Source organism: Lampetra planeri, chromosome 49, assembly GCF_965212315.1.
Source record: "Lampetra planeri chromosome 49, kcLamPlan1.2.h2, whole genome shotgun sequence".
NCBI classification, from domain to species: domain Eukaryota; kingdom Metazoa; phylum Chordata; class Hyperoartia; order Petromyzontiformes; family Petromyzontidae; genus Lampetra; species Lampetra planeri.
In genome coordinates this window covers 1,340,643-1,356,620 of record NC_136155.1, presented here as the reverse complement: position 1 = coordinate 1,356,620, position 15,978 = coordinate 1,340,643, and the positions used below count along the sequence as shown (strand labels likewise).

The following is a 15,978-nucleotide window of genomic DNA, read 5'->3' as shown; positions in this document are numbered from 1 at the left end:
CACCACCATCGTCACCATCGTCACCATCATTATCATTTATTCGGGAGTCAATATCACTCGACAGGAATTTAACGGTGATTGTCCCATGCGCATTTTAGACTTGCTCCTGCCATAGCAATGTGGAATTTCCACCACCGACGGGGCTGATAACAAAGATGATCATAACCTTCTGGTTCCTAGAGGAGAACAACATTTAACATCCTAATATATATTTAGTTTATTTGAAGATAAATCTGGCGTGATGTGTCAGCCGTCTTTGGATAAATCCGTGAATGGAATCCCTGAATGGAATGACCAAAGCGTGCCATTGACTGCAGTGTGGACGTGAAAGACCCCGTGATATGATTCGCCGGAAGCAGGCAGTTGTGTTCCCGTGTCATAGCCCAGTTTACAAATGTCGCTCTACGATTCTGACTCCTCCAAGTTGCGTAGCCTCAGTGCCGCAAAGCGCGGTTACTTAGCTCGGCCCTTAAGGCATCTTAAGTTCGGCTCTCACTTGGTTCTATAAAGGCACAATAATTTATTGGCGCGTAATATCTCTTGGTATGTAAAGTAATCGCGGTTTACTCGATGCTAGTTGAACACGTAGGCTTTCGCGACCAATATCCATAATATATGTTTTTGTTGGGTTAGATCCAGTACATTTAAATGTGTCGTTAAACCCGCCATCACCCGAGATAGACAATTAGTAAGGTTTGTCACGTAACGAAACATGCCAATTCGTTAATAGTACGGCACACCAGTGTCTCGCAGAGAATATTCACAACATTTACAATCTGAGCACGACGATTCGCCCGTAATTGCAACCGGCATCATCAGGCAGCAGGCAGATTTGTGACTGCTAATGCGGTTTCATGTTGATCAATATTACTCGGCGTGCTAACTTCCTACTTAATGTCCTGCCCGAAGTTTGAAGAATGTATTTGTTAAACATACACGATTCCGAGGTTCAACACTGCAGTGTAGTCTGCAGTCCAACTCTTACACAGCCAAACGTTTAGATTTTCCAAGAAGTCAGTAACATAACTATGCGTGTATGTCGTGGAAAATTCCTGCTGATGTTTAACATTGTCAGCTGTGTGTGGGTACATATATCTACACACACACACTTACACATTTACACCATAAGTATATAGTCTATTGTTGTGCGGTTTTAATCGGACGGCCGCATATTTCCTATGAAAAAATAATACAGAATATAGCTACGCATATCTGTGGTGGAAAAAAACACATTGCTTAATATTCTTACATTGGCAGACGAATGTATACACACACACACGTACATTGTTTGGTACTTTGCAGTGGCGAACATGCACTATTGACAAAAAATTCCCACCTCAAAATATTTAATAGGAAATGTGTCTGGCAATGCCTCTTCTTCATAGCACGTAAAATAAAATAAATATATATATTTCCTGATTTTAAAGCCACAGTGCTCTTGTTGAACATGTTGAGTTGCTTCTACGTGTTAAACACTCAGCCGTGGATTCTATAAAAAGTAAATTACATGAATCTGCTGCTAGGGGCAGTCATCTGCACAGTTGGTTAACTCAGCCCATTCCTATACATTTTACATTCGTATCCTAAAGTCCTGAGATCGATCAACCGATGTCCTTACCCCACTATCTCTCAACCGTAAGGCAGGCTCCAGTTAGACCACGATTTCCATCACTCGCAACCTTGTAACAGGTTTCAATCCAGCTCGGGCTCGAGCGCTTGCTCGCGTAATTGAAAAGCCATGGGTTCATATCACATGCAGGGAATTCATCGTATAATCTTTATCCTTCCCGTGACAACACACTGGGTGGTCGTTCCACTGTGGGAAATCACTGGCGATCATCCGGAAGATAAGACTGGCCCCTACCATGGGAATATGGTATTTCCACTCCTGACAGGTTTCTACTGGAGATCAGCACCTCCCAATTGATCATTTGAGCAACGATTTGGCTTGAGACGCGCAAACATTACAAAGACACAGATCCCCCGTATAGTCTCAACAGACTGTTGGGACAAGATATGCAAGCGAGTAGCACCTATGAAGGCCATCACGGCAAAACGAGGGGGTGGGTGGCCAGCACCACGCCCGGCCACATTTGTCTCCCGAGTGGCGATGTTTACACATTGCACCAGGTACTCGTTTGAGGCCGCAAACGTTACACAAACTGCCAGGCATGTCCACCGACACTTGCTGAATACTTTGTGCAGAACTTCACTCCTGGCCTGTGCAATGCTGCCCTCTGCTGATGTAAGGGCTCAATGGCTCTGCCAGCGTGTTGGGCCTTAGCCATCGGTAGGATAAAGCACTTAACACCCAGGGTTTACAAAACAGACGACAGTCAACCATAACGCAGCATCGCCAAGACCAGCATTCATGTTCAAGTAGGGCTGCGTTTCACGTAATGCTGCCAGGTGAATTTTAGCAAAAATACGAAGGCAGGAGGCGTCGTCGGAGCCATGATTCACCACTCTGCTACGCCCCGGGCACAATTACCCGGCTCAATCACCCCAAATGTAAAATTGTAGCCGTTGCTCCACATCGACATCAGTAGAAGAAGATGAGGAGGATGATCATGATGATGAATTAATGGTGAGCTCAGACTAGAATGTGACCAATCAGGCGGCCTAGATTGTGCTGGGCGAGTGTCACGTTACCGAGGCAGACACTGGAGTGGGACGAAGAGGTGGAAACTTACACGCATGATCTCTGTCCCCAATTTAGCAAAATCGAAAGGTGGCAACTATACATGCTTAGAGAAACGCCATTGGCCTTTAAATCGTGAACCTCGTGTCACTAATTTTTTGGAGTTCTTATTAACAAATTACGATACAATTGCTCGATTGTGTCTATCAATAGACAAAACTAATTTGAACGACTACTGCCTAACGAAGGCGGGAAACCCCCTACGAGCCCCGCCCAACGTGACGCAGCTGTTAATGCTGATGATGTCACCAAGCCCCGCCCATCAACTACCGTTCAGCGGCACCCGTGAGAAACAGAGGTGAAATATTTCCCCCCCCCCCAACTATTTTCACGATGTCCTATTGGTCGAGTAGTGCAACCGATGATCAGTTGATTAATCGATGGCTTAAATAATCGGATATTCCAGCTGTAGTTCCGATGTACAGTGGTACCCTGGAGATCGAACTTAATTCCTTCCAGAAGGCCATTCGATCAGCGATTTGTTCGAACACCGAATACATTTTCCCCATAAGAATTAATGTAAATGACATTAATTGGTTCCAGACACAAGAAAGCTCTCATTATAAAGCATTTTTACACGAAGTTTACAGTAATTACATGCATAAAATCATACAAAAAAACAAGAAACAATAAATAAATGGAATAAATGAAATAAATATATGGAATAAATGAAATAAATGAACATTGAACTTCACTTTACCTGTAGTAAGGAGAGTTGATGGAGGTGGTGGTGTTATTTGTTTGGGCAAGCGTCATGCACGCTGCCCATACGCGTCTCAGCCGTACAGGTTCTTTCAAGTCGCGATTGCCCGTTCGACCTCCGAATTTCGTTCCGTTTCCGGGGCAAAAAATGTTCGGAAATATCGTTCGGACACCGATTTGTTCGAGTTCTGGTGCGTTCGATCTCCGAAGTTCGACTGTATATTATCACATTGAATGGGTCCAGCATTGATTGTCACTGAGATTTCATGTCATTTGTCTTTTCAGGGCTCGCCAGGAATTCCAGGGCGGAAGGGAGAGTCTGGTGATTTAGGCTCACAGGTGAGGCGTTCACTCATTCCCATTTTCGTATATTTATTCATTCGGCCAATCATTGGCTATTACATTTATGCCATTGGTTGACCCGGTTAGAAAACTAAATTTTTCGTCTACAAGTCTGTTAATTTATCCCCTTGCCATCTATTACCTTCCAATACGTTTTGAAATTGTGACTGGAATGCAAAATGCGTCATAGAATCATGAAATGTATTTTATATCAAAACAATCCATGGTTCTGTGTCAATGTTTGACTCACAAATTCAACTCTGGGTCAAGAGTCGACCCACGTCCCCCATCATCCCTTTCGGGGCAGATACACGACCCGTACCACTTTGGGGAAGACACTGCGACTTGCGTTAAAAAGTGAATTTGCATAGCCCACTAAGTTAATAGATGGTAGTGATAATAATAATAATAATAACAACAACCATCATCTCAATCGCCAGCCATTGCTGTCCAGTGCTGGATAAAGGCCTCCCTCCGTGTACACCGTTGCAATCCTTCGGGGTCCTGCGATGGCACGTCACGCTCCCGCGCTTGAGTCGGCGTGTTCTCTCCAATGTCTGCCATTTGCACAGACAGAATCAGAATCGGAATCTTCTTCTTGGTTCTTTCGGTAAAGTCACGTAGAATGGAAATAATAAAATAATACAAAAAAAATTCTTATGTTTTATTTTATAAAATAATAAAAATAAAACGTTTTACTATGGTTTTTTATTTTATTTTATTATTTCCATTCTACGTGACTTTACCGAAAGAACCAAGAAGATGAATCCCTGCAGTCACGAAAGCTTTAAATCGAAATCGGAATCTTGTTCAGCATTGTCCCTCAGCCCTGCCTTGTCCCTCAGCCGGTCCTGAATGGAGTTCAAAGAGAACTCACGAACAAACACATCCTGAAAGAGCCAACGCAGAAGGTCCCTGGGGTTTGACCAGCCACAAAGCTGCTCACGGTCCCACCCAAAACCGCATCCGCTGCACAGACCATGGCAGCAGCAGATGCTGATGGTGCACAAATGGAAAATTAAAAACTCTCCAGTAGTAGTGGTGTGGCGACTGCGGTTATCCAGAACGGACCGTACACCACGTGATCACGACGCAATGTCCAATCCACATACGCAGGAGACATCACAGCGATGATGCACTCCGCTGCTCCTGATGCTGTTATCTGGCTTGACCAAACTAAATTTGAAATTGTATCCGTTGCTTTGCATCTACTACATAAGCGACATGAAAGAAGGATTATGTCGTCCCTTCTTATGTGTTGCACCTTGATCAAGCCAACTAACTTCCATACGCCTCTGGTTCATGTGATCCATATGTGTTGGTGCCTCTGATTTGCGTTTGTTCTCTGATCCACGTGCTCCTCTTTTTGTCTCTCAGCGTGACTCCCAGTGTGCATCTCTCCCGTGCTTCCTTTCACATTTCAGCCTCTGTTCCATATCTTTGACAGTTCCCGTATTCGTGAATTGTATGCCACAGTTGGTGGTATGCACTAACACATTGGCATGCTGATTTTTTATTATGAAGCTTTCCCCCCCCCCCCCCCCCAAAATAACTCTATCCTGATTTATTTCATCATTCGGTGTGCTCGTACCAGGGACAAATCCACATATTATTTTGAAGCTCATTTTTTATAGAAAGTTTATCGGGTATGTTGTTTCCTGAATCATAATACCACAACTAGTTGGTCTGTGGGCCACATCTACCGCACTCCAGCTTCGCTGCTGCTGCTGCTGCTGCCCGTGTTTGATTCCACGCATGCATGTGGAACTTCTTTTCCCACTGTCCGTAGCCACGCTTCCACTCTCTTTAATAAGCTCGGAATTTTCACCTGTATAGCCCACGCCCATTCCACCTTAGTCCCCACCTCCTTCTGTTTAGGCCACACCCCACACGGGGTCATGCTGGCTTGGGTAGTGGTGGGGGGTGTGGAAGTGGGGGGGGGGTCAGTGGGTTGTGTGTGTGGGGGTAGGGGCTTCACACCAACGACCCGAAATCCGCCTTAGCGCAGCAAAATCATAGCGGATTATTTCCAACTTTCTGAATCGGGCTATGGCTGAAGAGAACGTCTCCCGCAGAACTCCGTCGGTCAGCAGAGCCCTCGCCGTCATGTCAGGGGAGCGGGGTGGGGGGCGTGTTCGCTCGACACTGAAGGGAGACAGCCACACGCAGCCCATGAGCCTGGAACAGATGTCCGTCATTGGTGCGAGCCGAGGTGGCGTCACTTCAGCGTTTACGTGGCCGAAAAAAACCCCAGTGAATTGTGTGATAATAATTCACTTGAAATGAGTTAGGGTTATCGAGTAATTTACCCTCACTAGCCGTGTAGGTGTAATGACGATGGTGATGATGATACGACTACGTGCCGTCTGCTCCACGGTGGACGTTAAAGATTATTGGCAAAAAAGTAGACTCAATTTGCATTGTGGCGTCAATTTTTTTTTATTTTAGCAGGTAAGGCCCCACTAAACTTTATAGCTTTTTTTCAGAAGCAACCTGGCTACAAATGAAAGCCCAATGACATGGCTTATGTTGAGGGATAAACCTTAGGACCCAGAGAAAAATCCACACGACCACGGGGAGAGAGACACACAGAAAAACTCCAAATATGCAGGTGTCAGGGTCGGGATCGAGCCCATGACCTCCTGTAAACCAGGCAACGCCCTCGATAATAATACCACAAATGATTCACTTGGGATTCCACACACATCGCGCAATCATCGCTCCTACTGACAGACTATTGTCCCGGGGTCACTTTCTTCCCATTGGGATTCACTCTGGTGGTACAAATATCTGCTCTGGCCCATGGACCCATAGCCAGGAATCAAACTCAGGTGGATAGGTTCGGACTGCGCTGCGTTATCCACTGTGCTCCGTTCCACCCTTGCCACGCGAGGTTGTGAACTTTTCTGTCACATGTTTTGCAAAGTGCGTTCTTTTTTCGTTAAATGTCAATTAGGCCGGAACTGTTTTAGTCCTCACAGCAGGACTAACCCGCATGAGTGACGAAGTTCAGTCTCGTGGAGCGGCGTGACCTCCGTGAATCTCTTTGCGTGAACTTCTTTACAATGGGGGCGGCACTTTTCAAATCGATATTCATTCTCGTCGTTAGAATATCACCGAACTAAAATTCATAATTGATCCACAGTGGAAATTCAAATTTGAATAGTTATGGGTTCTTTTTTTGTATAGGTCAATGGTGACCAAGGCTTCGACTATCAACATTTTGTGACGCAGTGGTCAAACGTTAATTACCTCGCCTGGTATGCAGGAGGTCGTGGGTTCGATCCCGACCCTGATGCCTGCTGCTGTATATTTAGAGTTTGCGTGTCTCTCTCATCATCAACACGGTGACTAGGAGATGTTAACTACCTCGCTTGGTATGCAGGAGGTCGTGGGTTCGATCCCGACCCTGACGCCTGAATATTTGAAGTGTGTATGTCTCTATCCCCACGGTCGCGTGGGTTTTTCTCTCCACTTTTTGAAACATGTGTTGAAAGAATTTGGCTGCTATAGATGTCCACATGATGAGCCACTTCATTGAGATATCATTTGTGGCAAGGTCGCTTCTGAAAAAAGAGCTCAGTGCTCCTTACCCAGAAGAATAAGAATAGTTGATCGTTTTACTTCAACACCCGGTGGCTGAAACTTTCATTAAAACCCAAAATGTCAGCCATGCTGGTGAATTTGCTCTGACACGGCCATCATGAGCCCCCCCCTCCCCCCCGTTTCACCCAGCCAGGCCGTGAAAATGGAATTTCACACAGTCGTTTATTTCTGTGCCCGTACGATCACGCAGAGTGTGAACAAACTACGGTGGTTCATCGCCTCATCTTGTCTCATTCTCGCAGCTTCAACAGTCGTGAATCTGCACTCTTAATCTCTGCATATAACACGAGGCAATTACAAGCCCGAGCTGATGGTTTCTGCTGCAAATGTGGTTGTACCTTACTCAATAAATAAACATGAGACCGCTTCGTTGTAACTAAAAACGATCGTTTCTCTGAGTCGAGCAATTGACACGTGGAACTGCGCAGAATTAATGGGTAATAAAACACCTTTAATGAGAACATTTGGCACATCGGGCGTGTTTTTTTTTTGCACTGTTTATTATTTGCGCTAGTTTTGACCTTCCTCATTAGTCACGACCGAAATCTGCGGCTCATTTTGCACGAGCAATTACGAACCTCCGCTCAGGAAGCACATCTTCTCATGTCAATTAATAACGATGCCATGTACGTGTGCTTTGAGAAAGCCTACGTGACGCTCAATGCTAGTTTACAGGAGGAGTCCTGCATTGCGATGAATTGGCCGAGATTAGTGTTTTTCGATTTAAAGCTTTCGTGACTGCAGGGATTCATCTTCTTGGTTCTTTCGGTAAAGTCACATAGAAGGGAAACAATAAAATAATAAAAAATAAAACATAATAAAATAATTCTCACGACGTTTCGGCCACAGCGTCTGAAATGACGCTGTCTTTCCGACAGACCTGTTCTTCACCTGAGGACGGCTCTCTTTCCGACAGACCTGTTCTTCACCTGAGGACGGCTGCTTGCGATGTGGCCGAAACGTCGTGAGAATTATTTTATTATGTTTTATTTTTATTCTTTTATTATTTCCCTTCTACGTGACTTTACCGAAAGAACCAAGAAGATTAGTGTCTTTGATGCGTGACCAACCCGCTATGTCCTGGCTATCTTGCAGTCCGGCCGCTTTTTGTATCACGAATCTCTGTGTGATCCAGCAACCCCTTGTGCTCAAAAGTGTTGGGTCACAAGCGTGTCCGCTGCCGAGCCATTGAAATCTCCGGGGGAAGTGATTTGTCCACTGCTACCCACAGCCACACAGCAGCGTAGCAATTTTGACAGTGGCTCGGAGTGGTGGGAAATATTGTGGACGAATGTTTGCGTGAGTCTGTACGTTCAGTAAATGTCGAATTCATGGCCCCTTCACCTACGTCTTGTGTCCTGCTGTTAGGGCACGCCATGACAAGGCGATACTACGATACATCGCACGAAATAAGATCCGTGATTAACCGTATCGTCCGTATTTGCCAAAACATATTGTGAGATTGTAATTCTCGTCGCTCAGGTCATGCTTCCCGAGTATTTTTTTTCCTGACAAAATACCTCTTAAATAAAAAAAATCCCTCTAGAATTGAAGTTAGGAATAATTTGAATTGGCGCTTTGCAGAAAGCTTTTCGGAGTAATTGTCCGCGTGACAATGAGATGGCGCTATCTTTTTGGTAGGTCACGTAATTTTTTTATTATTTTGGCGTGACTGGCAGCGCTGTGCGCTCTAAGCGTTACAGATGCGATGATGAGTAGGACTCATGGCAAGCGCTTACGTCAAGTCAACTGCAGTCGATGAACTTGTAATATTTATTCGTAACTAGCTGCAGCGAGGCATGACAACGTTACAACAATTAACATGGTAAATGCAAATTGCAAAGCTACGAGAAATCGATATCACGGTAGCTGTTGTTTTTGTCGGGAATGTTTTTGTTGCATCAAAGCATATCGCCATCCCACCCGGCGCACTCCACCGATGAGCACGGTTGGCTACGTACGGCGTGAAAGAAGTTCAACTTACTTACATGAGTGTGTTCTGACCACAATGCCATCATAACCTGCCTATCTGTTGTCTACATTTTCTGATTATTATCAGCATCTCTCTGGCGTGGATAAAATATGGACCACGTTGTCCCCACTGGATAGACTGGCACCTGCCATTGTAACGTGGAATTTCCAGTGCTGGCTTGAGAATACTATTCCAGATGAGCATAGACCCCCATGCTCATCTAAGCAAGGAGATACTGGCATTCAATTTATGAAAAATATATCATTATTTAGATTTACATAAAACAAAAGAGATACAAATTCCTTTTTTTTACTTGATGGCTAAGTTTTGTTCGCGAGCACATATTAACGCCAGCACAGGACACATCGGGTTTGTGTTATCAGACTCTTGCCCGGCCTACTCTGTTTCCCCAGTACAGATATTTTTTTTGCACAGCGCCTATTTTAATCTTGAGTCGACCTCGGGGATTCCCATGACAATTTCCAAATCCACTTGGCCACTAATGCACATCTTGATCAGAAATCAAACCCAGGTCACCGGGATCAACTGCCGGTGTAGAGCAGTGCATGACCCCCAGCACCTTTCCGAGTTTGTTTCAATAAGTAAAGAGCCTTTGAATAATTTTGTAGCCCACGTCAGTACAATTTACACTTATACTTAACGGTGCATTCAAGAAACATGTTCGCTCCATTATTGTTGCATTAGCGGGGCAGTTGCAGTGGGTCATGCGCTGCGCTGTGAACCCGGTGACCCGAATTCCATTCTTGGGCCACGGCTAACATCAGAGGCAAATTATATTATGAACCGATTCTGGACCCTGCCTTCACCGACCCGAACTGACCTGGCTAGTCAAACAAACTGACCCTCTTCATCCAGCACTGGGTTGGTACAGGGCTGTTAATTATTCATGTGCAATAGGAACCGATGAGCCAGCACAACACCTGACACACACTGCGAAGGACAGGCAACGGTGGAGAGAGTTGACATCTGAAGAAGCATCATCTCCTCTAGCCATTGCGGTTCATGGAGACGCTGATATTGATGATGAATTTTTATTTTCGAACATCCCAACAACTATAAAAGTGGGTTTTTTCCCCTTGAATTTTGCCCCAAATATATTATTATTTTTGTAATTTTAATTGTCTTGCCATGACACAGTTAAGTAACTAATTGCACCTCCAGCCATAGAAGTTATGACATTGCAGAACCACTTCTGAAGGTTGCCCCGATGGCCTCTTCATCCACTAAAAGTGATGTAACTTTTTTACATGCCTTGTAGAAAGCGTTGCCAAAATAAAACAAACTTCATCAGCCACTGCCTCTCCACTGCTGGATGGAGACTCCTCCTGCCGTTGCCATTTCTCACTGTCCTGCGATGCCACAGTCCATCTCACTCCCCTGCACACAGGCTTATCCGCATCGTTCCATCTCCACGGTGGCTGTCCTGACAGGCACGCTCCTTCCTTTGGCTGCAAGTCAACGCTCAGGCTTGTCCTTTGGCCATCATTCCTACAAGCGATCTGTAGTTCTTTCGTAGATCCTAATGAGTGAACAGCCCAAGCCGATTTACTCTCCTGACCAGAAAAACCCAAATCCAAAAATGTTGTTTTCAATGCAGTCGTTGATGAGTGGGTTGAAACCATCATCTCATTACACTGGAGCCAAAAAGTCCAAGTTTGTTCTTGCTAAAATGTCAAGTGAGGGGGTGCACAGCTGCTTTTCTCTTACAGCACTCAGACCAGTGGCAGAAATTCCACATTGCTATGGGGATGGGTGCAGGGGCAAGTTTGTCCAAGTGACAACCAACCACTGATGACTTCACCACAAAGTCAATTGAGATAATGAGCCGAGTCAACCCCCCAGAACCAGGCAGGATGTGAATCCGCAACCTTCGGGTTGCGAGCCGCTCGCTCTGCCACTGGGGCTGCGTGGCCCACTACGTTGGAGGACCTGGTCTAACCACGTGGCCCTAGACCTTAGGTGGTGCTCACTCATCAGCAGTGCTGGGCAGCGGGGGGGAGTTGTTACTAGAGAAGTGTGTATAGTGAAGGCTCATTAAGGTAAATGCAATTAAATATACAATGTGCCTTTTAATGTGCAGCGGCAAGCTAATTTGTGTAATTCACGCGATGAATATAGCGATAATGGTGAACTTTGTTGGTAAATCTAATGAATCCCTGCACACTTTAATTTACACATAATGGGAGCTCGCATTTTTTAAGTAATGCATTTCGTGTAAAGAGCACTTGAAGGAATATTGTAATTTATATAAGGGCTGGTAGGTGCATGTTATTAACTTATTATTCATAGTGGTGATATATTAACGCGCGTATTTTTTTTTTATAATGTAACAATATAGTTAATGTACCACGGAAACGTTAAGAGATTGTAATTTTTTAATTAAATAATGTACGCTTGCAGCAACGGAATATTTTAAATGCCCCTGCTCAGATTTACATCAGACTCAGGTGTAAGGGTGGAGCGGTGGCGCAGCAGTTAGCGCACTGCGGCAGCCTCAACCCAGGCCAGGGCTCAAATCCTGCCCCCCCCCCGCCCTGCCCCCCCCTATTCACAACCCACACTTACCAGCGTGGTGAAGTATGGTCAAACAACCCCCATAACCGGCACAGTCTGCTGAAGCCTTTCATCCAGGAGTAGGATTGACAAGAACTGTACATTTTTTTTAAATACAGGGAAAAATATGTTTTCTGCTCGCAATCCGAAGGCTGCGAGTTCAAATCATGGCCGGTGTGTTGATTCATCCGATGGTCATAGTCATCCTCATCGTAATCCTCATCATCATCATCCTTCCATCGCTCTCTCCCACTCACCTTATCACCTCATCATCGTGTAAGCAAACTTGGCGACCACTATCATCATTGACTACATGCGAAGGTGGGATGCTCACAAACAGCAGGAAGGCACGACTCCCATTCATACGCATTGCGTGCTTGTCAGTGACGACCGGGTGATATACGTTGAACTTCTTTCACACCGTACCTCGTCATCCGTGCTAATCGTCTGCTGCTGGCTAGATTGAAAAGTCCGACGTTCGGACCTGAACGTCACAATGGCCCAGCCAATGAAATGTCGCAGTGACCGGCTGCCTGCGGGAGTTCCTGACGACATTGGATGCGGATGTCGATTCAGTTCAATGTTGTTCATTTAGATTGGTGGGGGTGCCTTGCAAGAAAAAGCTCTAATGAGATTATTATGAAGTGCACCTAGGGTCCAAAGGACCGTGGGATTGGGCTCGCTCAACGTAGTCCTCCATGGCTGGTTAAGTGACCCGACCTCATGTGATGCTCGTCGTTCCTATAAAGATGAGGATGTACATGTTGATCAGCTTGTCAAATGAAAGGCCATATTTAATTGACTTGATACCTGCAGTAGGTCGTTACTCTTGAAAATCAGACGTTTTCATGGTCCCTTGAGTGACCACCTTGTATATGACACAGCACACATATTCAAGTGAATATTTGCAATATTTAATGCAGAAAATGTACCGGTTTACCGTTGGGTGGTTTAGTCCACTAATACCAGCCATGTGCCATTGGCAATCATCTTCATGATCATCATGATTGTCATGATCATCATCATCCTTCCAGGGTCGATGGAATGAGCACTTTGTTGGAAATCAACAGTGGATAGACTGTCCACTTTTAGAGGAATGTAGAATTCCCACCTCTGGTCAATGGCTACCAACAGAGATGTACATCCTCGTGAATCTGTTGTGAACGAAGCAGCTGCCATCTCCCGTGCTTGCACGGTGCGCCCTCTGCATCTCCCCTTGTCACGATGGTGAGATATTAACTACTTCACCTGGTATGCAGGAGGTCGTGGGTTCGATCCCAACCCTGATGCCTGATGTATATTAGGAGTTTGCTGTGTCTCTCTCTCCCCGTGGTCGTGTGGATTTTTCTCCGGGTCCTCCGGTTTTTCCCTCCACATTTAGAATCAACATCACGCATTTAGAGAATTTGGCCGATATAAATGTACACACGATAAGCCATTTCGTTGAGCTATCATTTGCAATAGCCAGGTTGCTTCTGAAAATGATCTAATATAGCACATTGGGCCTTACCTGGACACAGCATTCAATAATGCGCACCACAGCTACAATTCAGGTTGTCGCATAAGCCTCACCTGTGCAAGCGTTGCTGCACCCACAAGGAGGCCTTGGCCAGTTCAGCAGTGACATGGCCCACCCGTATCGCATTCTAATCCGGCAGGCCACGCTGGTTAATACTGCGGGTCTATTTACGATATAATGCCCGCCAACTGCATCGCCCGTTGGTGCTAAAGCTCACGTGACGTCGTTCAAAGAGAGTAGGCCATTGTGTGCCAGCGTCTCAGTTCATATTCAACGAATTTGAATGGGATGATGCACACTCAGCAGTCGGTGGGTACCATTGCTGCAAAGATTTGGCAGGTCCCTCCTGGGAAAAAAAGTATCGAGACCCAGTAAAGTTGTTTTGTTCCTGGGTAAACAAGCCGAATAATAACAACAACAACAACGTTGATTTGTATTCACGTTTTGTGTTTCATTTCCAGGGCCCCCGCGGAATTCAAGGCCCTTCAGGACCTCAGGGAAAGCCAGGGAGAAGGGTAAGTGATTTGATTCTGTCCCAGTTCCTAGTCGGAGCCCCCCCCCCCCCCCCCCCCGGCTCATCACGCAAAGTGGTCGGCAAACAGAGTGGCTCAGTGGTTGCTCTGCTGCCTCACAGCGAGCAGTAGGGCCTGGGTTTGATTCGAGGCTCGGGTGCCCTTCTATGTGGAGTGTGTGTGTGCTCCCCCCTGTTCTGCACGAGTGCCGCTGTGTGTTGCCCGTAGGAGGAATGAAATTGGAGCAATCTATCTGGTGGTTCTCATCAGGGGTCGTCCGGTTTCCTAACCATTGCCAAGTGAACCATACGGTTCAACCGGTGTTGGTCAGACATCCCATTGCTGAACAACTGCACCTGCAAATTACACAATTGGGACTACACACAGCAGCATCAGCCTCCCGCAAAAGAGTCTTGAGACTCAATGAGGCTTAGGCCACCGCTGTGGCGAGATGTTAACTACCTCGCCTGGTATACAGAATGTCGTGGGTTCGATCCCGACCATGACGCCTGCTGTATATTTTGAGTTTAAGCTAAACAGTTTAGAATACGAATAATAATACAAATTATAAAAACAAAGCGAGTTCGCGGGGTTGTAACACGATTCAAGAATTCAGTTGGGTCGCTTGAGGCTGTTAAAGAGTGTGGAATTCTCACCACTGGCTCGGGGCTGAAAACGGATCACAAGCATCGTCTAACTTGCCCAGATGAGCAGAACGTCACTTTGAATTATAAATTATAGTTTAAAATGTCAACACTGTAGTTCTTCAGATGAGTGCAATAAAATATTCACTGCATTTCCTCTTACAACATAAAAAATGAAAATCCACGTGGGGTTAGCATGTTTTTTTTACGTCTTTCTCAGGAAAAAGTGAGCTTTGTTTTACGACACTAATTATGTCCTGCAAATTAAATAGCCAAGAGTAATCCTTACGCCCTGATCACAGCTCTTCCGTAGCAGCGCCACGTGATGTAAAAAAACACTCAGTTGAGCTCCTCGGAGTGAAGTTTTTTGGTAGAGTTTACAATTTTCTTCAATGTACAGCCCTTTGACAGTCCACTGCTGGATGAGGGCCTTCCCACGCCATGTTGGTCATCACGGCTGGTCAGTGGGAGTTGGTACATCAGAGGCCAGGACCGGTTCAGGTATCACACGCCACTGATGGTAGCAGTGGCCAGGAATCAGACCCGTATCTCAAAGTTTACAGGACAATTTTGTCCTTAGCACTTTCACCACCGCTCCAACCCAAAACAAGTCCCTCGGTATGTCCTGGTTTTTGTTAATTAACCGTCACAACAATGAATTTCACTTTTTTCAGACTTCCAGCAGTGGATTGACAGAGAGCTCTAATGTATCAACAACCTAAAATGTCTTGTGAAGAGAAATGAAATCAGAATGATGTTAAAGAGGGTCCGTTCTTCTCTCTCACGGGAACAAAGCTGCTACCTGTCTTGTCGATGCTGATTATACTGCTGCTGATGCTAATGAATGCAATGTCGGTGATGCTTGCTGATGCTATTGTTCGTGCTCCTGTTGTTGATGATGATGATTGTATCGATGCTGCTGCTGCTGTTGGTGCAGCTCGTGATACTTCAACAGTGATGGTGATGATGCTACTGCTATGATGATGGCTATGCCACTGCGTCTGCGATGATGATAATGTCACAGCGACGACAAAGATGATGGTGATTCTACTGTGATGATAATAACGATGTAACCGCTATGACGATGGCGACGTTGTCAGTACTGTGACGACGTCGACGATGACGACGTTCAGTGTCCTTGTTGTTGTTGTTGTTGCAGGGCCGCCCGGGCTCAGACGGAGGCAGGGGTTTCCCAGGTGAACCTGGCATTAAGGTGCAGCAACGTCGCGAGGAGCCTGCCGGCAGGCGCCCTCACACACGCCCAGTGGCACTAACAGTCGCAGCGCTCCCCAGAAGAGCCCCACCACGTGACACTGACAGCCCCACCACGTGACACTAACAGCCCCACCACGTGACACTGACAGCCCCACCACGTGACACTGACAACAGCCCCACCACGTGACACT

At 45.9% G+C, this 15,978-nt stretch overlaps 1 protein-coding gene across 2 annotated transcripts in view; it reads left to right on the top strand.

The window, feature by feature from the left end:
• Window positions 1-15,978, top strand: part of LOC144734060 (uncharacterized) — a 258,027-nt gene that overhangs the window by 104,859 nt on the left and 137,190 nt on the right. For both annotated transcript variants that reach the window (XM_078616112.1, XM_078616111.1), the window contains exons 16-18: window positions 3,689-3,742; window positions 13,878-13,931; window positions 15,732-15,785. In XM_078616112.1, the coding sequence (XP_078472238.1) occupies window positions 3,689-3,742; window positions 13,878-13,931; window positions 15,732-15,785 (162 nt within the window). The remainder of the gene's footprint in view (window positions 1-3,688; window positions 3,743-13,877; window positions 13,932-15,731; window positions 15,786-15,978) is intronic.